Here is a 24,751-nt window from a genome sequence, read left to right on the forward strand (position 1 = left end):
CAGAGAGGCCGGAGCCAGGCTCTGCTCAGTGGTGCCCAGTGCCAGGACAGGAGGCCATGGGCACAGCCGGGCACCCAGGAGGCTCCCTCTGAGCACCAGGCAGCACTGCTGTGCTGGGCGGGTGACGGAGCCCTGGCACAGGCTGCCCAGAGAGCCTGTGGGGTCTCCTCCTTGGGGATCCCCAAAACCCAGTTCCTGCAAAGCTGCTCCACTTCCAGTCTTATGTCCAGGCTGCGCTACTGCCTGAACTTACTCTGTGCCCAGAATCAGATTTTAGTTTTTGCCTTTTTTAAACTCCGTGAGATTCTTGGCAACTGCTCTGTTCTATTCATGGTCACTGCCTCACTGCCTTTCTGAGGTCAAGAAACAGAAAATTAATCTATGAATAACAGGAAGTTTATTTGAAACAGTTTTATTAGAAACAGAAATCCCAGGGGAAAAAAATCTGCAGTGCTAAATTACAGTGCAATGGGAAAACCTCATGACATCGAAGTGCATTTTTCATTGTTTGTTTCCGTCACTGGTTTTCATTTTTCATTAGGCAACATTATTGTAGCAGGCATTTAACATTATAACATCAAGCTCAACTGCATAGATGGTGAAATCTTTCTCCATTTTTAATTTTTGCTATTGGTGAGTATTTCCTCAGTTTTCAGCTAGCCTGTTGCTGGCTTACAGTTTTCTCCAGGTAGCTAATGCTTCTGTGCAACATTGCAAACTCAGTACTGCAACTTAACCACAACCCCCACTACTGTTCTTTCTTCAAGTACAAGACTAACCACACTTTCCCATCTTTTGTCATATTTTAGTGCTTGATAATATTTTCTTATTTGTTTCATCTAGCTTTAAGAGGTTTTAGTCCAAAACTGATCATTTAATCAAGAAGTGGTACTTCAATACATCATTTCCTCAGAGCCCTGTTACAGCATGTACAAACACAACTCCTTTTATCAACACCATTTCCAAGTACTTGACTCTCCTGAACACTGGATCCCATCTCCTCTGCTGGAACTTGAAGCCATCACAGCACCTGGAACTTGCCTCCCTCTCATACAGGAAAATGCTTCTTGAATAAGGAGACATCAGATTTCTTCTGGTGCCTCTTTCCCAACATGGAAAAGGGAGAGGTAAATGAGATGAACGCGGTCTGGGGCTGCTGCCACTGCCTGCAAGCAGGAGCACAGCCTGGGTGAGAGCGATCCATCCCTGCTGCTCAGCTCCCTGCCACAGCTTTAATTGCTGTTGTATCGGATAGCAGCGCTGTTCTTGTGCCCAAAACCAGAGAACACTGAGGGAGAAAGAACGCATTAGACAACAGTCAGACACAAAGAGACTGATCATTAATCTAGCACGCAAGAAACATCACCAAATCACACCGACCATCACGCATTCCAATGGATTAGTTTCTCACCTCCAGTGGTCCTTTCAATTCCAACTTGAAGAGCAGAATTTTGCACACAGGGCATAGCAGGCAGTCAGCTCCAGTTTGAGGCTATGTGGCCGCCAGCATCTTTCATCAAAACCTGATCCAATGAAGAACATTTTCAGGACATAAATATAATTCAGGCCAAAGAGTTAGACACTGAAATGATTCAATTGATTCTTGAAAAAGTACTTTTGTAATCAACATGCAGCAAAACTCAAATAGCAAACTACAGGGTGATGCGTTACAGCAAGTACAGTTGGACAAAGAGCCTGGAAATGCTGACGCTTTCCCAGATCTCAGGATCAGAGGTTATCTGAGCTGCCGTCCACCATCCTAGGAACCCCAGTGGCAGGAAGACTGATGGAACATTTTGACCTCACGATGAATTAAATCAGAGCCCAGTACCTCTGCTGGCACAACAGAACTGCGTGAAATTTGTTTCGAAGTTGAGAGCTGAAGAAGGGAATTGCAATGGCAAATGCACAAAGACAACATTAATCTCTGCAAAATTCTGCTCATCAGAAAACTGATATAAAACTGAACAGGTGTAATTTTGTTCTTATTTCTTTTTTAAGTGACTGATTTGGCTGACTCAGAGTCTTTTGCAACATGTTTCAGTTTGCCATTGCACACTATGCCCCAAGCACAATGAGAGCCACTCACATTTTAATCTAATCTTTTCAGAGTTTTTAATGCAATTTAATTAGGCCATTAGGCTCTGCCAGCCAGGTTCACACCACTGAATAGTGGGAGAAAGAGAAGGGAAGGGTTTTATCACTCCGCTGAGACAAGAACTCATTATTTAGCCAGTCAAAGGAACATTTGTATCTCCAGGGAGCCTTGGCCATCCTCTCTTCCCTTCGCAGGAAGGAAGGAGAGCAACTCGGGGACAGACAGAGTCTGAAGCACCCAGGAAGCTTGCCAAGCGCCAAGGCTCCCAAAAAGCCCTTTTGCACAGCGCTGGTCTGATACCTAAGGGAAAGCCAGAAGGCTGAGTTCCCAACAGCACTTGGTCAAGACAAGAAGTCAGGTGGACAGAAAAAAAAACAAACAAAAAAAAACAACGATTTAAACAGCATAAATAAGTGGTTGGATTTTTTTTCCTTTTTTTTTTTTTTTCTTTTACCTTTTCTTCTCTGATGGCAGAAACAGTTTTACCTGTATTTACCTTTACCTGTAATTACTTTTTTTTTTTTTTTTTTTTTTTTTTAGATTTTATGAGTAAATGCCTATAGCTTATTTCTTTAGCCTGGTGTACGTTATATTGTGATTTTTACAAGTCCTATAAATGACAGGGAACAACTTCATAAAGGCAAGGCAAAGCCACAAAACAACGCATGTGTGAGTTTCCCCATCTCCCCTCACCACCTTCAACATCTGCTAAGCAGAAGATGTCCAGGCTAGGGAACACTGAAGAAAGCCACTCACCATGGACAAGAAGGCAGCTGACAGGAGTCAGCATGGATTTATGGAAGGGCCATTTGCAACTCCTCAATCAACCTGCCCTGACAGCCTCCCGTGATGAGGTGACCCGCTCTGTGGGCATGGGGACAGCAGCAGGTGTTGCTTACCCTCACTTTTGGGGGGGTTTCTGACACTTTCTGCCCTCACAGCCTCACTGAAGGGGTACGGGCTGGGTGAGTAGACAGCGAGGTGGGCTGAGAGGTGGCTGAACAGAGCCAGGAGGATGTGACCAGTGGCACAAAGACCAGTTGGAGGCTGGTACCCAGCAGTGCGCCCCAGGCAGTCAGCACTGAGGCCAATCATTTCCAAAACCTTCGTTAATGATCTGGATGCTGGGACAGAATGCACCTAACAGCACGTGTGCAGGAGATGCAGGGCTGGGAGGAGCGTGTGAGGGGGCTGTGCTGCCATCCAGAGGCACAGTCACAGGCTGGAGAAGTGGGCTGACAGGACTTCATGGAGTTCAGCAGAGGGAAGAGCCAGCTCCTGCCCCCAGGGAGGAACCACCCCAGGCACCAAGACAGGCTGGAGGCCAGCAGTATGAAAAGCAGCTCTGCAGAAAGAGCCCTGGGGGAGCCGAACACGAGCCAGTGATGTGCTGTGCCCCAGCAAAGGGCAGCAGCAGCATAGTGTGCTGTGTCAGGAAGCTGTCAGCAGGTTGAGGGAGGCGATCCAGAGAGCTGGGACTGCTCAGCCTGGAGAGGGCTGGGAGGAATCCCATCAATATGTACAAACAGCTGATGAGAGGGCAGAATGACCACAGAGCAAGAGCCTTCCTGCTGGTGCCCAGTGACAGGACAAGAGGTGAGAGTAGTCTTAGGCTGATGGTCAGACTTGATGAGGACCTTTTCCAAAGTAAGTGACTCTGAGCACCAGGCAGCACTGCTGTGCTGGGCGGGTGACGGAGCCCTGGCACAGGCTGCCCAGAGAGGCTGTGGGGCCTCCTCCTTGGGGAGCTCCAAAAGCCGCCTGGACGTGTTACTGGGCAGCCTGCTCTACCTGGCATCTCGCTTTGAGCAAGGTGTTCAGTCACAAGATCTCCTTGGCACCCTTCCAACCTTGGAGATTCTGTAATTATGTGAAGATCCTGCCCCAATTTCAGTGCAAAGGTGAGGTTAGCACCACAGGGCTCCAGCAGCAGCAGTAACGCAGCTCTCTGGCTCCTCACTGGGTGACCAGAACACCAGGGAGCAGAGCTCCAACGCCTCATCTGAACCACGTACAGAAGAAACTTTTTCTTTGGAGAAATCCTTTACAAAGCTGCGCTACCTAAATAGATGTAGCAGATAGAGTAAAAGGCAGAAAAAAAGGAGAGGGCTGCTGTGGAATATAATAGGAAATGTCTGTCTTGGGCAGAAATTTTGAACTATTTCTGCCTGCAAAGACTACAGAGGCAATTTTGCAGTACTTTGTAATTCCTAGTCCAGTTTGAGATTTGTTACTGCAGAACGACTTTTTCTCATGTTGCCCTTCCCATGCTTTTTTTTTTTTTTTTTAAATCAGAATAACAAAAGGTCCCATCACATTTATACTCCCCAAGCAACTCAAGTTTTACTGCTTACTTTGCACACAATTACTGATGGAAATCAGTGAGAGGATCTCTGATTAGCAATAAGTGACACCATCCATTGATGGGGCTTAGTATATCTTGATTAGTTCTCTTTTACTGTAAACATAACTACAGTGACAGCTCTCATTTACCAGGCCAAACATGGAGAACACCCATGAGAACTAACCCAAATTCCTCTTGCTTGATCAGTACAGCTAAAATCTCAGGTAAATCCCATCAGTGCTTAACAGGACTTTTACTCTATAAAAGCTACTGATAATTTGGAATTCCAGAACTGAACCAACCTCCCTTTAAAACCTGCATGGTGTACGTTAGTCCCACTACCAACACCTAGGGTAGACACAACAAACCTGCATGTTCGGGAACTGAGCTCAACCCCAGGTTTTACAGAGGACGTGGACACAGCCTTGTAGGATAAAAGCCTGCTGGCTAATCCTGACGGCTGTTCAGAATCAGGAACTACGTTGTATTGATCTACAAACTGGATTCTGCATGCAGTGACATCCCTGGAGGCCTTTAAAAGATGTTTCGATGTAGAGCTCAGTAATACGGTTTAGTGGAGGGCTGGTTAGTGTTAGGTTGGAGGTTGGACTTGGTGATCTTGGAGGTCTCTTCCAACCTGGCTGGTTCTGTGAATAACATCCAGCAGCCTGCACACTGCAGCACTGCAGCAATGTGGCATTGTGGCGTTTGTTTGGAAGAAGCACTATGAGTACCCAGATTTTGAGCTGTTTGCAGAATGCTCTGTATGTACATTTCAAGTTGTTTAATAACGTGGTAACGTGTGACAGGAATTACGAAATGAATAGTCATGTATTATCTGAAAGCAAGTATTAGTTGAAGCATATAAGCAGAATTACATAAAATCAAAAGCGTGAAAGCAAAGCTGGCTCCTAATTTCAGTAATGGCTAAATAAAGGCAAATATCCCAATACATACCTCGTACTACAATTCGGTTTAGGATTCCCTTTTGTATTCAGAAGGTAGCCGGATTCTACAAAAGCCAGTCTTCATCTGCATTTTAACATCTTCATGATAACCTAAAAAAATAAAGAGACAGCAATGACACAAACTGGAAAAACAGTAGCTTCTCTTTTCAAATACCCATTTTTTAAATACCCTTATATATAATATCAGGAAATAAATGGATTTTTGTGGTAAAGTCTCATTAATGTTTATCCTCTACTTATTCTTACCACTTGGTTGTTCCCATGGATTTCTCTGTTCTTAAAATTTTAAATTGAATTTGACCATGTAGCAGTTAAAAAACAGCTGGTTCCAGGCATAAACAGGCTCCCAAATTTCATACTTCACCCTGATGTAGAGTAAGTGCAATTCTGCTCCCGAGTCTTGTCACCATTCCTTGTAGGGTTTTAAAACACACATACTCAAACAAACCACTGTTTTCTGCTAAGCCAAATGCTAGGCCAAAGCTGGGTTTCGTCCCTCGCATGTTATTGCCATTAAGAAAATTTGGATCCCTGCATACAACCCAGTGTCTTTAATTAAATGTGACATAACTACTCTCACTGTCATGCTGAGATCAGGTAAGTAAAGTGCAGTCTCCTCCACGTTCCTCAGCCTGCTGTGGTACAGACATTGAAGAGGTTTAAAACCATGTATGAAAACTAAATTGGAGTAAGATGTCCTACTTTAAGATCTTGAGCAAAACTACATAGAAATCTCATGAAAACATAATTAATACTAATAATAGTAGAAATTGATGCAAAAGTTTAAGACTTGCCATTTCAAAACTTCTGTAATAGGTGTGCTTGCATTTGCAGTAAGTGCAGTCACAAGAACAAAGAGCAAGTCAGTATAATTTTATTCCTATTAATTCATATTAAAATTATTTGAAATATAATAGAAAAATTGACTAAGATCAAAACCGTGTTAATCAGGGTATCCATCTTGAGCTCTGTGTGGCTTCTTCTAGCATCCACACACAAAATAATGTATCAAGTCAGTGTATAAAACCCAGCAGCTCCCTGTCCCTGTTGTTTGGGGTTCAAAACAACTTTCACACATGCACACACATTTCCACCCTCCCCTATCCCCAGCTAAAATAGTCTCTTCTATACAAATGCCTCAGATTTCAAACAACACCCAAGTCCTTCAGTGTTTGGTAGGGTTAACATATAGCCCATTGCTCGGGCGGGGGAAACAGAAGCATGCTGCAGAGCCAAGGAGCACTACAGAAATCTGTGTACAGAGCAAGACGGACTGGGAAAACCCCAACTACAGCAGCACAACAGGATGAAGAGCTCTGTTCTCTTAGATACAGACTTCCTAGAAGAATTACCGACATCTTGAGGTCCTGTTTGATGATCAGAAAACTCAGCACATTGAAAAATACTTCTTACAGAAAGAATTACTTCCAAAAGCCACACACAGGTTGCATTTTTTAGGCTGTCTTCACTTAGATAACAGCCTGAAAAAGCAACTCGGAGTAACAAGTGCAAGTTGCAACACAACCACAAGCATCTACAGTAGAGGTAGTGTTTACCTGATCAGATGCAGCTGTAGAATTGCAGCTCAGGTTACACACAAAGGTAGTAAAATTTATGTCCAAGACCTCTAAAAAGTGCTGGTAACTTCAACAATTCCCCCATTTCCTTTCCATCTCTTCCCCCTGCCCACCGTGCAGCTCGCTACACGTCCCATTTTAAAACTCCTTTGCCATCTCCATGACGGCCGGGCAGACAGATGCCGAGGCAGCACAGAGCATAGCCTGCCAACCCTCGATAGCTACAGCTCTAATTTTGCAAGCCCTACTACTAAAATCCTTTAACTGCTCAATTACAAGTTGGCTATGACTGTCAGACCCAGAGGCCAGGCCTGAATTGTCTCTATAAGTACTAGTGGCAACACTGGTAGTGCCCTGTGACACGGCCTCCGTATGGTGAGACTAATTCAGCTACTGAAAAACATGTACCCATCTTAAAGGGAAACTAATTACCAGTTGCCATTTTTTCAGACTACATTTTAATATTATGAAAAAAATAACACTAATTAATAAGCCTTTCTTTATTCCCTTTTCCCTGTCTACAAACAGCAAGCCTAAAACCCCCCGAGGCCTAGCAGCCTCCGGCTCCTGTAACAGCCAGCACGTACAAGTTCTATTTCTTGACCACTCAGATTTATTGAAGAGAAAGCAGAGACAGATTCTTGGCAACTTAAATGTTGGTATTAGTGACAAGTTTTTAGCCAAACTCCCAGAAAACATCTTTGTTTTTGAAGACCATGCCTAAAACCAGGCAGCAAGACCATATGGCAGTGTTACCGAATAACCCATTTACCGTAAACTCATACTAAAAAGTGATCGTATTATAGTGGTTTGGGTTTGTTTCTTAGATGCAATAGGTATCCTCCACACTATTTCTTCAGAATGCTGTCCTCACAACAATCAGAGACCCCTCCAACCTCTCTGTGCTGTCAGAGACTTCCACAGTTAACAGTGCCTCTTAGCCCTGACATACCCCGGCAGCTAATGCTGAAGCAAAACATATCACTGTTTTCAAAGAACAGACTCCAAATCACCTTCAGATGAATGATAAAGTGTTTCTTTAAAGTAAAGTTCAGTATGTTGGTGTTGTGCCAGGCAAAACGTATCTGAAATGCTCTAAATGGCCAACAGCACGGCAAAAAGGCATATCCTGAAGGGAACAGGTGTGTCAAGCACACACTAAAGCAATACTATGCACATATCATGTCATTATCAAGGAAAAATGAAAACCAGCTCCTCGGTACAACCCATCTCAAGCTGTATGCCTTCATTTACTGGGGTGCCCTCCACAACCTCTTCCCAATACAGACTTGCCTTGTTCCTACCAAGCAGACACAGCCGTGGCAGCCCGTGGACCTAAAGGATGTTCCACATTTACCTTACGTACCCATGCTGTTGTGCTTCCTTCTCAGAGCACACACTGGCTGTTTTTCTTTGTTTGTTTTTTTAAATTAATAGGATTTTGGGTGGTATTGTAAGAGAACCCATCCCCCTTTATTTTACATCTACGTTAAAAATTACCTAGCAACACAGAACAGCAGCATAGGTAAACTCTGACTTCCCGTGCAGTGGAGCACGTGGCACTTTGCACCAGCAGGCACCATCCTGAGTAGCACAGCCACCATCCATCACACAAAGGAAGAACTCCCGATTCCGAGCTTTTTTCTCAGGAAAACACACGATCCCTTCTGGTCATGTATTTGGGGCTACCAAAGGGAACCTGAGCGAGACGATCCGCAGAGCTGTGTTCATGTCTGCATTTGGTTCAGGTTCTCCTATCAAAAGGTAACAGATAACAACATTGGCTGAAGTACTAATGGAAGGTAGAGCTAGACATTTCTAAATGGTCAAGCGATCTTATCCTCCTCGTTCTCTTAGATTTTACTCTAGTCAGGCCAAGCCTTGCTCACCTCTATCATGAGTAGCCACTACTGAGGACAGAAACATACATTTACATCAAAAAACACCAAGAGTAAACCAGTAATTAATTGGACATCATGGTGTGGCTGCCTGTGACTACAGGAGATGAATCCAATACAACTTTTTCCAATCTTATGTTCCCAAAATTCTGTCCCTAAGAACATACAGCCTTACAAAAATATAGAAGTAAGAAAGAATTTAAGGCAAACAGTGAGCATTACCAAATTAAGGCTCTACAGGAAGATTAAGTTCCTAGAAAGAAAAGGACAAATAGTACTTGAACCGATCCAGCAAGTCATTCATTTTCCTTGACTATTAAAGCATTTTTATCTATTTCTCAATTTTCAGTCTATAAATTATAGGGTATCTGAAGTTAGCAACTTACACAGAATAAGGAATGTGAAAGTATTAATATTTCTTTTCTGGAATCACATTTCCAAAAAGAAAAGGTGGTGACAGTTACTAGAATTACTAGTTACTACTACAGTCTAGGTGACTAGATAATAAAGCCATTACCAGTAACAATACTGTAATACAGAGATTTATTTCTGTTTTGCCTGGATAATAAAACTGCACTCATGCAAATTATTTCTTCCGTATTTGGGCAACGATGAATGTCTGAAAATATCTTAAAAAGGACAAAGATTTCATGTGTGCAGCTTCAGCAAGGCCCAAATTTGAAAACAAAATAAGGACATAGTAAACTTTACAAAAAAGTCTTCACTGGGGAGTCATTATATTTCTAGATGGAAGGTGTTTTTTTTGGTAAAATGTAAAGATTCCCTAAGATCTCCAAGAACTTTGGATTTGATCAGCAGAAGGGAACTTGGTGCTTAAGTTCTTAACATCACAGACCCCCTACTGCACGAAGTAATCTATCATATATATTTTAACAAAAACAAAAATTAACTGTGAGGCCATAGTCATACACAGTCATTAAAATATTCCTATATAAAACAGCAATTCCACCCTACATTTTGGATTGCTGGCTCATCCCCTGTGTTGCTCACTAACCTTCCTGTGTCAGGCCAAGCAATCTGCAACAGAGCTAGCCCACCCAAAGGTTACTTTCACAATTAGCCATCCTACACATCACCATTAATGCAGCTGTGAAGTCTTCTGGTGTCCAGATTTCTAGTTCCAATGACTGTATTCATGTTGAGCAGTTTGAAAGAGTTTGCCCAAGCCATAGTGTCATTTTCTCCACTCAGAACTCATGTGCCTTTTAAAACAGATGCAAAGCTCCTGAGCGCTTTACCATACCTCGCCTTATCACAATCAGCTAAATACAGAGCTGTTGAAAGGAACAAGGGAATAACTTTTAACCCTCAACATCTCTTTCCCCTACAAAGTGATGCATAGATGTGACTTCAAAGAAAACTCTAGCATCTAAACCAGTTCTATCACTCAGCATTGAAGTTACAGCTAAAATTTCATGAACTTGCTTTAAGTCAGGTTGTAGAATTTCAGAGCAAATTCAACAAGTATCAGGAACATACAACCTGTTTACATACAGAGCTTGGAACTTAACTCTGCTGTAAACCAGACAGTTACACCAGCTCAACTAGCAGGTATCTGACTACAATCACTATTCCTCTACTACTCTAACACAGCCAGAAGTCAGGATGTTATTGTACTATGCACTCTGAAAGTGAGTTTACAAATATGCTGAGATGAGAGAACCACTTAGAAAAATCTAGAGATTCTAGAAATATGCATAGTTTATTCATGTTAATTCAGCCTGATTTACAAATCTTTTTTAAAACGCTGTTTAAAGAAACTAAGGATGCGTATAAGCAAAGCCTAGGAACTAGTTTACTCAGATTTTACACTTTAACACCACTGAAAATTAGCAAAAGCCTTGTATTATAGAAAAGAATTTATATACAGCTCAGATGTGATGATCTCAATAGCTTAAGAATATTTTAGATTTTCAAAAAAAAATGGAGGGAGGTGTCTAGTTTCAAGGGAAACTTCCTGGGTTTTGCAAAATCCAAGTTTTTTTAATATTTTAAAAAAAGGAAAAAAGACAGTATCACTAAGGATTTGTGAAACTAGCTGATATAGAGAGCATTCACCTGTGACATGTTATAGCAATGCTGCATTACACAACTTTACACAACATTCCCCATTCCCTCCTGTAAGATTCCTTACCTGTCGTTTTTGCAGCAGGTGCCAAGTTAGGCCCGTGTCCTAACTTCCTCTTCCAAAATAAAGAGAAGAATTAGTTATCTTTGTGGGGCTACAACTTCCGAAGCCGTAAGACTGCCAGGGTAAAGGGAAGGGCTGTGGTTGTATGGTCTTTACAATGAGAAACAATTCACGTTTCACTCAAAGAGCTTTCATCTTTGAAGCACTCCATTTGAAAACGTATCGTAGCAATACTAAGCAAGAGATACTTCTTTATTAAAAGGAAACCTAGTAAGGAAGCAATCAAGCAGCTAATGATTTAATAGGTTTTAACGTTAATTTATATAGATTAAGAAAGTCAAAGCTTTATTTAAATTAATGGCTAAGGTTGGCAGGGCCCTCTGGAGGCCCTGCTTGGGCAGGGGTGGCACCAGGGGACACACAGAGCAGGCTGCCCAGGGGGTTTTGCAGATCCCCAAGGAGGAGACCCCGCAGCCTCTCTGGGCAGCCTGTGCCAGGGCTCCGTCACCCGCCCAGCACAGCAGTGCTGCCTGGTGCTCAGAGGGAGCCTCCTGGGTGCCCGGCTGTGCCCATGGCCTCCTGTCCTATTAAAAGGTCTTGTAAATATTTTACCTGGAATTTCCTTCCTATGCTTTTAATTCTGCTGAGTGACAATTTTGATTTCTGATTGCTTTATTGTGACAAACACAGAATAGCTACTTCTACCTTCCAGTGTAATACAGCCATATTTGGTAGGAAAAAATTAGAATCTTACATTAGATTGGAACACAGGAAATATAATCTGTATTTCTGGACAAGGATAACAAAAGAGCATTAACAAATTGCAGGGTATTCTGCAAATGTTCTATCTCTTGGTCCACTGAAGTAACTTACCTGTTTATGAAAAACAAACCAATGTGGAATAAAACTACCAAATCTCATAAAAATGTGTTTTTATGAAGACATTTATCTGTTTCAACATGGTATAACTAGTCCTTGCCTGCACTTGCCCTGTCTAAGCAGATAACTACTCAAACCAGGGCTAGCAGTTATGCACAGTAACACCAGAGAACCTGCAAAAAAACTTAAGGCCGAATATATGATGAACTACACTATGTAAAATCAGAGAGCAGATTCTCAACTTGCTATTGCTAAGTAAGATTTATTATCTGGCAAATTAAACCTGAAACTTGATTTTTTTTTGTCTGTTAACAGTACAATTGGACATAATGCTGATACTACATTAAGATTTTTCAACTTTGTTACAACAGACAGAGTAGGATGGTAACAGAGGTAGCTCCTACCTGAAGATATTGTTCCTACCCAAAATGAAACAGCTGAGTGAAAATCAAACAAAAAAGCAATAAGCCTCAGCTCTCAGACACAGCTAAGGAGGCATCTGCTAATATGTTGTGAAGAGAACCAAAGAGGATGATACTAGCAGTAATTGAGTAATAGATTTAACTGTTGAACACCTCGTTGTGTCCTAGAAATATTATTAAAACTAACCCCTCCCCCTGGCCCTTGAATGACTCTCCAGTTGGCTAAACTTTTCTTACTTTGGAAACAATGAAGTATGAAAGCTTTAATGATGAAACCAGGTTTGACCAGAACAAATGCACACAAGAAAGAAATAGGGGGAGCTTCCTTTTTTTGTCAGCTTACACACAAGGGTAGGTCAGTTGGCATCATATTCATAACTAAAATATTTTGAATCAAAGACAGACTGACTTTATGTTTCTCATTGGAGTTCACTCAGTTTTCGAGATGTAAGCTCATACTGTAATTTTCACATATTAAAAGTAAGTTATCAAAAGCATGTCAGGTGACAAATTTCTAAATACCAAACACATTAATGAGAAAACATGTATGAACACAGGCTGGAACACAGAAGATACCTCAGTTACCTGTTTCCAACTTTTGATGTACACAATGACAAAATGTCCATCTAACACACTATAAACATCATTTTCTATGTCTTGAAAAGAAACTCCACACAAGCAAGCAGTGATTTCTTCAAGGAAATTCGTATCACAAACCCAAACTTGTGTAACTGTCTGATGCATCCATTTCTTTGGAAAGTTAACAGATTCTCCTACTGTTTTTTATGGACCAACTACTAAAGAGCTCCCTTAGTCCATTCGACCTTGTTCCTGCTTTCTCAAAACTTTATCACCATGCTAGGCCTACTTTGGCCAACTTAGATTTCAAGCTCTTACATCTGATCAGCATCTGACTACTACGCTTAATGGTATATAGATTTATGTGATTTTAGTTTACACTGAAGTGTGTAAACTAGAATAAATGTAGATATCCAAATAGTTTAAAGATGATACTCAGCACCTGGCGACAAAAGTAGAACCAGGACTTCACACCTTTATCACGTAATCAGAGAAACAGACTGCAATAATCAGCCAGATTCTTTTTCTCTGGCATATCTTGAATTATCAAAGGGATTTGTGTTGTTGATAGCACAAATGTAATGGTTTGTATTACACCTCACTGGGAAAAATCGCACCTATACTTCATAAAAGGTAAAGTTTGGAAGTGCATTGCAGTGACTGAAGAGGTGTAAGCCAAGTCAAATGTAGCTGTGGCATGAGCAAATGGTGACTGAAGTACTTCATGTATGAAGAACTTCATGTACTTCAGTCATCATGACTACACCACTCAACTCCCAGACTACAGTAGCTGCCACTGTGTGACTGAAACTCACTAAGCCACAGGGAAGATGACGAAAACTTTAAAGGGCATCCTTGTGGCATCATTGTTAATCATAAAAAAAAATCCTGAAAGCCCTATTTCTGTTGTCTTGCCACAACCAAGGCAAAGAGTAAATCTGTAATCAACAGGACCTCTATTGTACAGCACTTATTTTTAGACAGGAGCTTATTTCTCTACTCGAAGAAGCATCAAATTAAGTTATACATATTTAAACTTTTTTTTTCCCCCCCAGCATGATTTTGGCCTATATATTCAGCCTTCCCTTATACATCATTCATAAATTTCCATTTATGTTCCTTTTAGGTAATGTAGGCAAAAAATAAAAATATGAGAAAACATAGCAAACTTCTCATTGACATTACTTTCCTCCGTATCTTCATGAAACACAGGCTTCCAGACTTATTTTGTCCATTAAAGCATGTATTTTATTTACATATTTACAATAAACTAGTATCATTTATTGCAGAAGTCTGAAACAGCATTCAGGAAATTTAAAGAAAGCTTACCAAGACTCGTATATAACACTTTAAATTCTATCATAGCTTCCAAAATTTTAGAAGAATTTTAGATGAAATGAACGGAAAGATGAGGCCAGAACGTGTCTTCCTGCTTTTCCATGTTACCATTTTCTTACCATTTTCCCCATGTGTAAATTCACAAAGAGCTCTTTTCTATTTTGACTTTTCCACACGCTTATGAAACAAGGAAGGCTACTGAAGTTCTAATGTATTTTGTTACTTATGTATTGGTTTACAAGAGAAAATTTTAAATTTAATTAAAATACATTTTTCCTTTCAAGAATCACCATTAATCCTCTTCTTAAACACTCAACAGGTTAAAAACATATATGTGATATCATACACATGATATTCATATACTAACAAAGCACAGGGGATTAATGACTTGCCAAGTGATAGGAAGAACTGTTTTTCCTGTGCATTTGACATCTTCCCTTTCCTCTAACCTATTTGTATCGAGTTTATGTATTACAACCCCTGAATAGTCTTATACAGATCATATCATTAAGAAAAGTTAAAACCTTTTATAGCAAAAGAAAATCTGGGATACAGAATAAGGAAAGGAGTCCTAAATGATACCCAGAGGAGGCCAATGACAATCTTCAGAGACGCAGGATTCAGCCCAACAGTACAGTCAGTAACATCACATTACTTCCTCACATCACTTCTAAAACTTTGTGGAAGGGAGAAAACGCAGAATTTTCACCATAATATTTAAGTAATTCACCATAATATTTCACCTTATTTCAATAAGGCTTGGGCTCCACAATGTCTTCCATGTCAGAGCAGTGAAAGATTTAGAAGTGTAATACTTCACAAATATATGAAATCTCTAGTAGAAAGCTCTCGCACCTTCTTGAAAGATACACCATTCAGCTTCCTTGACACTGCAGTTTTAAAGATTTTTTTTTTTTTTACTGTAAATATTAAGATTCTACATAATTTTTCCCACCTAAGGCCTCAATAATTAAGCAACCTTTGCCCTCCCCTAGAATAATCTACAGATTAACACTTTAAAACTTGTGACTACAGCAATAAAGTAGAGACACAAATGATGTAAGTATGATTACTGAGGTTGCAGGCAGTTTTTAAAATCAGTGTTTATTTCCCCAAAATATCAGACACCTAAGAAAATCAGTTTCATGGTTAACCGGAATAGGATACATGAAAGAGTTCACTTCAAAGATAGCACAACTAATGCTTAAGGTGAGCATTTATCCAACTGGACTTAAAGGCAAAACACAGTATCAGTCTTCAGTATCTACCATCATTGAGTTACCCTATTTCTGATATTCACACTGCATGGCATCATCAGCAGTAAAGTACATGCACCTAACCCAACCAATTCTACTTTAACTATTCTAAAGATGCTAACATGAGTTAATACTAATAACTGTGTAAAGCAAGACAAGTGGTAATTCTTTTTGTTAATAAGTCTTTATAACAAATAGTTCTGCACAATGATCTCACTTTAAATAGTAGAAAATACAAGGCCAGTAACATATAATGCAACTCAGACAAGAGCATCATTTCTCCACAAGTCTGTATTATTTCCCCCCTCCTCCCCCCCGTGCACTCTTTTACTCTGAATACAATTTTTTAAGTTTCACTTTAAAAATGAAGTAACTCAAACTAATTACCTTTTTTATATTCAATACAACTTGGAGCATTACAGTACTGTTTAGAGCAAACATCAAGTCATTTGTGATTAAATTACTGTTTTGTACACATACTTGTAATTTTAGAAATGACCTATGGACATTGATTTATTTTTTTTTAATTTTAAATAAATACAGATGTGGCCCATAAGCATAAAAACTCTACACGTAATCATGCAGAAAAGTATTCCAAGAGAATTTATTCTACTGAGCCAGCAGTCATTTTAGAAACATTAAGATGCATCTTCAGGATTTCAGTTTATGAATAACTACAAATTAACCTGCTAACACACACACACTTAATAAACACAGTTAAATGACTTGATACGTTTTTCCCTCATATGCAATAGGAAAAGCATATTTTGCACAAAACATGGAAAGTGAACACAAAATAAAGCAAGCTCAGCAATGAAAAACTACTAAACAATAGTTACATCACAGTAAACAAATGCTCTAGTACCCCCCTTCTACAGGCATTTGCATTCAGCAGCGTGAACACAAGATGAAACCATACACAACTGAGATGCGAGAATTAATGATGCTGAAACATGCATTAAATGGTACTACAAAAGCTGCATGGAAAGCATAACATGGCAACAAGAAACTGGCACATATACTAAATAGCTCTAAAAACATGGACATCTCAACTGCCAAGTTGACAATTTTCATTTATAGACATGTGATGCAATATGTAAGTGTTGTGTTTGTTTGTTTGTTTTTTGTTTGTTTGTTTTTTCCCCCTTCTTTTTAAACAATTTATTTCAGAACTCTGAATTTTCAGTTTTGGAAATGTAGTAATTGCATTTGTCACAGGTTAAGTCAAAAACAACTTTTGCATTACGTGGCACAGCCCTGGTTCATCATTTCAGACCAGTATCATGCTGAGAGTCCTAGAAGCAAAATATTCTACATTGGCACAAAACATGAGATGAACTGCTGTTTCATTATTGCACTTTTCTTCCTGTGCTTTCCGGGAAAGACTTTTTATTATTCAAAGTTGATTGAAACTGGAGCTGCAGCTTACCTTTCATCCTTCATCACTTAAAAGTGCTTACAGGAATATTTGAAACAATGCAGTGCTATTGTTATCAAAGAATGAAGAATGTCGGCCTTTTAAAAGACAGTGTTTTCCATCTTTCTAATTGCAGAGTATGTTTTCTTCAAAGAAAAAATATATTGGAATAGTTTTGCTTCTCCAAAACCATACATATCATCTTTCCTGGAGAAAGCACGAAGAACACTTTTTCGTTTTTTATTGACTTGCATATAGCTTTCTGGAAACTGCAGGAAGTGAACAGACAGGCCAAGCTCACTGAATCTGGCTCAACATTTTAGTGGTAAATTGATTCTTCATTATTTCAAATAGTGTCCCTCTTAGGTCAACTATCACTAAGAATGTAAAATGGAATGATGCCACTCAAGAGATCTGAAACCCTAAATATATTTCTTACCTATTTCTAAGCTATATATTTCCTAGAAGTACTGAAAAAGTATCCAATCTCACTTAATGAAGACATACATAAAACTATATTTTCTATATTCTCTGCAGGTACAGCACAAACTAACCTGTGTCCACAGTTCTGGAGCATCTTGTTCTACTGCCCCCTCCTTGCTGATCTTTCCCTCCACATGAGATGAGCAGAATCAGTCCTATAGTTGGGATTTCTCTTTATCCTACTCACTGCACCAAGCACGGGGCACAGAGATGCAAGGGTGGCACAAAGCAGGCAAGCAGCAGGACCAAGCAGCAAGGAGGGCAAATGACTATTCCTACCTGCAGCAATTGTACTGAATTACCGTTTTTTAAAATGTACATAGATTTCAGATTTGTTGGTGATTTCCCAACAGCATACAAATATGTAAAACATTTGTAAGCAGCTTAGAAGACCACTTCCAGCTGGTAGTTCAAAGACTGCACTTTGCAGTACTACAATAACTGGTTTACACAAGGTTTTTCTGGAATTTTACACTAGATCAAATATTTAAGCTTAGCAACAGCACTGCAGAATAAATCCTTTTACAGCAAATAATGGAGGAACAGCAGTATCCATACTGGAGCTTAAAAAAACAAGGAAGCACGTTAAAATGCCAAAAACACGAAGAACAATCATCTGCAAAGGAATTATAATAAATGCTTGTGGTTTCTGCATCTTTTGAGACTGATGATGTTTCCTATTTCCACCAGTACAGTATGTGGTTATTTAAAGAAAACCATTTTTTCCCAAAAATGTTCACTAAAACTACTGTCCCTTCCGCAGAAATTATTACAGTGAAATTAGGGCTAAAGAAACTGAGGAGAATACCCTAATTCTATTCCATAAACACCAGGAAATACTCAGTATTCTTTCCCCTTACACTGTTTGCTGCTTCTCTGGCTATAATACCTAAGTGTAAGTTTGGATTCCCAGAAGCTAACCATTCTAAAATCAGCTGTTTCATACTTACAAAACCATGAGGCTTGTGCACTGTAGGCAGTTGCTGTAACCAGACAAAATTCAAGTCCTACAGAAGAACTTTTCAAGAGTAACACAGAACATAGCCTATTGCAAAGACCATCCCTGTAACTCATGAGTATTTAAAAAAAATCCATTTATTAATTCATTTCAATTCTTCTGATTTTCCTTGGCGGTCTGCAAAATGCTAAACTCGAGGTTTAAAAAATCAAAAACACTAGTGTAACTGGTATTTCTTTGTTTTCCGTTACCATGAGCTTGTGATTTTCATGTAGAACAAGATTTCAAGTTACTGTTGTATATCTAGTGAAGATACAAAAGTAAACCACAATTCTCCTATTTTTATGTTTCTTTATTCCCCCCTTCCCCTGTTTTCAACTTACATACAAGACTTCACACTTACTCCTGTTCAAGGTTGTGTGCAATCTTTTTTTTTTTTTTTTACTGAGAAATCAATGGCAAGGACAACATCTTTATTCTCACTGTTCTTAAGTCAAGCAGTTTATGTCTCACATACATTTAGCATGTAAATTCAAATTATACAGCTATGTTTTACTCTACAGAAATTAGATATAAAAAAGCACACTAGAAGAACTACAAACAATAGAAGCTCTAGACAAACTGTTTACCAACACAAAGTGATAGAAATCATCAACACCTGGATGCAGTAACACAGTGAAGTTCCTTTTCAATCTCATACCTCTTATTACGGGCATTTTGTCCCCTATTTAAGGGACTACATACAAACCAGCACGATTTTACTCAGATTGTTTTTACTCAGGTTCATAAAGCTTTATTTTTTCCCTGTTAATGCAATATGGGCATAAAAATCATTATATGATAGCAGTTTTTTAAATTACTTTACCAATATGTATGCTGTTTTTATCTCCAAACGATTTTTCTTTTTTTTTTTCCTTCAATGAGAAACAAAGGTTGCTGTTAATTGCTTTTCTGAAGAAAGTCATCCTCCTGCCACTTTTAGACATCAGGCTAAAGTAATTAATATGAATACCTCCAAATTTCAATTAATCACAGCTTAAGGAAGTTCAAGATGGAAAAGACCTATTAAATCTATCCCATGAAAAATGAACACACAGAAGGCTTGTTTCATGTGTATTTAAGATGAAAGTATTGTTTTGTGAAAATTGGATATTCAGTCTATCCTACAACTTAAATTTTTAGAAAAAAAAGTCTTCAGCTATGATTTTAAAAACATTCTATGGGGAAAAAATACAAATTTACACAACAAATTTCTTCAGCAAAAGGCCAAACTGAGAGGCCACCTAAGTATATTTTATGGTGTATCCTAAAAGGCAGCAAAAAGGCAATCCTATGGGAAAAAAACATTATACATGACTAAGTAATGCAACTCAATCATTCTACTGTTATTAAATTCTCACATTTCATCAAATTGATTTTAATGAAAACAAATACTTTGGGGATGAGGCAGTCCTGTGTTTGCTGCCAAAAGAGCATGAAAGAAATAACCAACAACTTAACAGAGCAATGTCCGACCCCTGTATTTTCCCAGGCCACACTCGCTGCCTCCCCACTACTGAAGGATGAGGCAGGTTGGACTGATACTCCCTCATGTTAGAGCTAAGCTAACACCCCAAGGAAAGCACCAAATCCCAAAATAATTTTTCACGTTAATGGCAGCACAGTGCCCAAATCAATAAATTCAGGGCACCTAAGGAAACAGTTAAAGAGCATTTGGAAAATATGCTATTAAGTCCCCCAGTCCTAGCCCAAAGCATGAGCTAACGAGACACTCTGGATGCAGGCTGTGTGAGATTACGTATGGATTGGCACCACTCCACGCCTAGGAATGGCACTGAGCGTCCATCCACACCTATGGCCCAATGGAAATTGACCCCATTAGTCACCACCTGGCCTTCCCTGCTATTTTAATAGCTCCATTGCTGTATATTAATTGGAGAAAAGACTTATCTAATATACATTTTTTCTTTATTGGAAATCGTATGCCAAAAAAATTTGTTCCCTCAATATGCTTAAGTAAAATGACCTTCATGCCTTCAGAGCACACCATTTATTTGCTGAGCATCTCACATCAAAATATAAGGCTGTTGTTGTGGTTTTATTTTTTACTTAAGAATGTTCTTTTAGATAAATTACTTCATCATTTTTTGGGCCAAGTTATCTCTAGGCAGATTGCAACTGTTTATCAATCAGTACTTCATGGAGTTGATGCATTTTTGTGTCATCATTTGTTAAAAGAATACGTAATTTTTCTTTAAACTTTGAGAAAAGACACTAAAGAGGGAACAATGAGTTTGGTATAAATTTTAACCTATGACAATATACTATGGATCTCAATGAGTGCAGACTACAAAATCCTGTTGAGCATGGTTAAAATTAAGTTCATATAATATTCAGTTTATATTGTGTCTTTGCCATCTGTTATAACCCCTTTTCTAATAGGAGTCACCAGTCTGGTGTATCTTTAGATTGAACTGGATAAAATATAGATGTAGACAATAAACAACTTAAGGTCAGCTTTGCTTTTTACTTATATGGAATAGTAATACAAATATTTAAGCTTTACTATATTCAAGTACTGAAGTTGTATCTCATAAAAAAATTAAGCAATTTATATCAAGATTTCAAGAATAATCTAAAAACTCAGAAAATACCAGAAGTAATTCCATTACAATCTCATATCCTTTGCAAGATCATTTGCACTGCCCCAGCAAAAATGGTAAGAGTTCAGAACTTCAGTATATGTGTGCACAGAAAAGCTGATAAACTACTACTAAGCTTGATGAGGAACAAGAAAAGCTGATAAACTACTACTAAGCTTGATGAGGAACAAGAAAAATAAATCACTTCCAGCATATGGGCTGTATCTTCAAGCAAAAACACTGGTCGGCCATATCTCCCTACCATTTTTAACAATTTAATTAGGACCAATCCTTTTTTAACAAAATTGTTTGCTGAAGAGCTAGCCAGTTACTACCACATATGGCAAAATGAAAAGCACTGCCTTTACCATTGAGCTGCATACAATCAACATGGCCAGACAGTCCTAAGAAAAATTTTATTCAGAGCAGAACTTAGCAGCCTGTCATTAGCTACAAAAGGAATTCATAAAATGTTTAAAGTGCATCCAAATTCAACATTTCTATATTTCTTTCCAGACTTAAAGGCTTGTTACATGGATATTTAAAGACTAGATGATTTTCTGTAGTAAGGACAGCAGATAAACATGCATTCTAGCATGCAGCAGAGCCATTTATGACCAAAAGTTTTAATATTGATGGTGGCTATTAAGTATGGAGTGAAAATCACCAGTGTTACACTTAAAGTATACAGGAACTTTCAAGTAAATACATAGCTTGGTTTGTTAGCAAAAAAAAAAAAATGCAGTGCAAACATACGCACTTAAGACAGTCTGAGGCTGTCTGGGGAAGAAGGAAGCACTTCTCGCAGATTAGGTATGCTTAATGAACTTCTGAAACACATTTAGATACTACAGAGATACTAGCTTATCTACCTGAATACACAGGAGTTGGCCAAAAGGGCCAAGTGACACAGCCTTCTCCTTGGGAAAAAAAAAAAAAAAAAAAAAAAAAAAAAAAAAAAAAAAAAAAGGAACAAGCCTCCTGAACCTAGTTCAGGTTACATTGTTTAAAACATGTTCCCCTCACAGCTTTGCAGTTTGGAATTAATAACCTCACCTATCTTTCTCAATCCCCATAAAAATGCTATGTTCAAAACAAGGCCTGAAAAGATGGGACAAAATAGTATTTACACACCTTAATACACACTAATGTAAACTGCATTTTCAACTGAATGCAGAACATGAAAGCAGAAATCTTAAGTAATTGCTCTAAATACTAATTTATACCTAGTGAAAAAGCAGCGATTTTCCCAAATGTTAGATTTCCAGGACCAGTATGCTCAAGAAAAAGCAGTTGCAGGTGTTTTTTCTGGAAGAATGAGTGCTGTAACGTGATACGTGTATCAAGGAGGGAACAGTATGTCAGACTTTAAACCTAACTCGCTATTGCATAACGTGGCATGCATCTCCGAGCAAAAAAGGCAGTATTAAAGATAGTCAAGAAGAAAATGTTTAGTAATTAGAGATGTCACAAGTGAGGACTTATTCATATGGTAACTCTTGAATTCTAAGAAAACGATCTCGCATTACCTTTGGCCATACAACATTGGCAATTCAAACAGTATTCTTCCAAAATGTTAGCAATGCCTCTTTTTTTTTTTTTTTTTTTTTAAATTTTACTCATTTACTCACAGTTAAATTCACCAAGACCATCACTGCTATATTAAAGAGTAACACATACATGCTCTCTGCTGCTTGCATCCCATGCTTTGAGCTACATACATACCATTCCAATATAATTAGGGCACAATGTTATCTTAAATCAGTTCTGAAGCAATTTAGTATCACTATTCATGCATATAAATTTTAATTATTTCTACTTGAGAAAACATAAGAACAGATGCAAAACAAAACACTTTCACAGGAAAAAAAAAGCCATAGTAACCAAACATATCCCTACTTTGTTGCCATTATAGGAATAGAACCAATAGGCCTTTTCCATCATCTTCCATGACTGCTGAAATCTGAACATAAGAAGCTTCTTAGCAGCTTTATCATTAGTTCCAATCTCAATACTCATTCTGCAAAACTAGTGTGTGTTGTGTTGGGAATGGATATTTTCCAAATTTATCATTCTGCAAAACATTTTTCAAGAATACTTATGTGCAAGTCCTTCTAGATGCATATGAATCCTCTGCTATAAGCAAACAACCATTTGAACTAGAAAACCCCTATTTGCCTCTGAATTAAACAGTTAATTGATGATAACAGATTTGTTTCAATGCAACCAGTGGGGGAAATATATATCTATAATAATGCATCGTACATCAGTGGAAGGCTTTAAACCAGCTTGAACAAGTGTTTCCTCCCTTCGATGACAGGATACTTTAACAATCAGTACAACACACTCATGTCACAACAATTTTTCTTCTGCACAGGTATAGTTTAGGTAAATTCATTCATACCATCATGAATAAAGTAAACATACAGATTCCTTTTCCAGAGGTTTTATGTTTTTCGTTTAGTTTTTCTTTCCTCCAAAGTTATTTTTTTCAGTGATTTGAATGACAGATACACTGTAAGTCTGCTGTGACTAAGTTTGCAGAGGGAGACTGAAACAAAAGAGGACACAGTGTCCTTAAGAAAACACTTCGTATAAAACTTGATGCTCTAAAAGTTGAAGCAAAAGGTAAGCAGTTGCAATGTAAGTTCTCATAGTATGTACTGCAACATGCACTTCTAGCTGAATACGTTCACTATTAATAGATTTTTTTGACACACAGTAGAAGCTACATACTAAGAATGAAAATGCCACTTATAATTAAGCATAAAATTATTCTCACCCAGTATTAGTAATAACATTCCCAAAATCCTTTCAAGTGATTTTTATATTTTATTGTAATCAGATAACTGCATGTTTTACAGCATAGTCACACATTGTATTTTGCTAGTCACAAACACATTGCCTTACATTATGATCTGCATCATTTCTGCTCTATACTACAAAGCCTATGACTGAATACAAAAAAGTTTTACAAAAGAAACCGTTTTAAAGACTACAATAACAATAAAACCGTTTCCAGATAACAGCTAAAATTATAAAGGCATATCACCGTATATTTTTACCGGAATTTCTTAACAGTAAGGAATGAAATAAGTTTTAGTATCTGCGACGCTTGTTAGGTCCTTCAAAGTTGCCCCCTGGGTTTCCTCTACCAAAGCCACCAGGTCCACCACTCACGGCACCTACACCACTCATTGGCGGCTGAGGAGTTTCAGAGCCCGTTCTACTAACCAGAGGTGAACCCATCTGTGATGGACCTCCTTGAGGGAATCTCTCATTATGCTAATACAAGTCCATTTGGAACGTGCCAAATGTAAGTTACAACAAAACCCACAAGTGATGTTGGCAGGAAGGTCAGCAGATAGTCCAGCAGAATCAGGATCACACATAGAGGGGAAGAAAGGAGCAATTCAATTAGTTATTATCAAAAAGGAGCTGGAAATTAAAGACTGCTAATGCTACCCTCCAACTTTGTAAAGTAAATGAAAAATTAGAAATTTAAGTATGCAAACCAACTCTGGTGCTGAATGTAACTTCATCCTTTCAAGCACATCTGAACAATACATAATTTCTACGTAACAGAAGAGCAAACAGTGATTTCATACCCGAGTCCTAACATACCGACTACAATGCTTCTCTGTTAAAGGAGTTAGACACAGAAATATTGTCAAACTAGAAAAAAAGTTGAGCTTTTGTATTTCTAGAGACTGCAGGTTTATTCTTTTAACAGTGAAATA

General features: G+C 38.7%; 1 protein-coding gene across 2 annotated transcripts in view; it reads right to left on the minus strand.

The window, feature by feature from the left end:
• Positions 1 to 402: 402 nt before the first annotated feature.
• PSPC1 (paraspeckle component 1) overlaps positions 403 to 24,751 on the minus strand; it is a 63,791-nt gene continuing 39,442 nt past the window's right edge. Inside the window, exons 7-9 of one of the 2 annotated variants that reach the window (XR_014318464.1) lie at positions 5,400 to 5,500; positions 1,412 to 1,523; positions 403 to 1,288 (exon numbers count right to left, since the gene is read on the minus strand). Coding sequence is in view for 1 of the 2 variants with exons in the window: in XM_082771620.1 (XP_082627746.1) it covers positions 24,111 to 24,296 (186 nt within the window). In the remaining variant the exon portion in view is untranslated. Of the gene's footprint in view, positions 1,289 to 1,411; positions 1,524 to 5,399; positions 5,501 to 15,842; positions 24,297 to 24,751 lie in introns of those variants that run through there. The other variant, XM_082771620.1, reaches the window with a different exon arrangement.

This window comes from Aythya marila (genome assembly GCF_965140915.1).
Source record: "Aythya marila genome assembly, chromosome: 1".
Taxonomy (NCBI): domain Eukaryota; kingdom Metazoa; phylum Chordata; class Aves; order Anseriformes; family Anatidae; genus Aythya; species Aythya marila.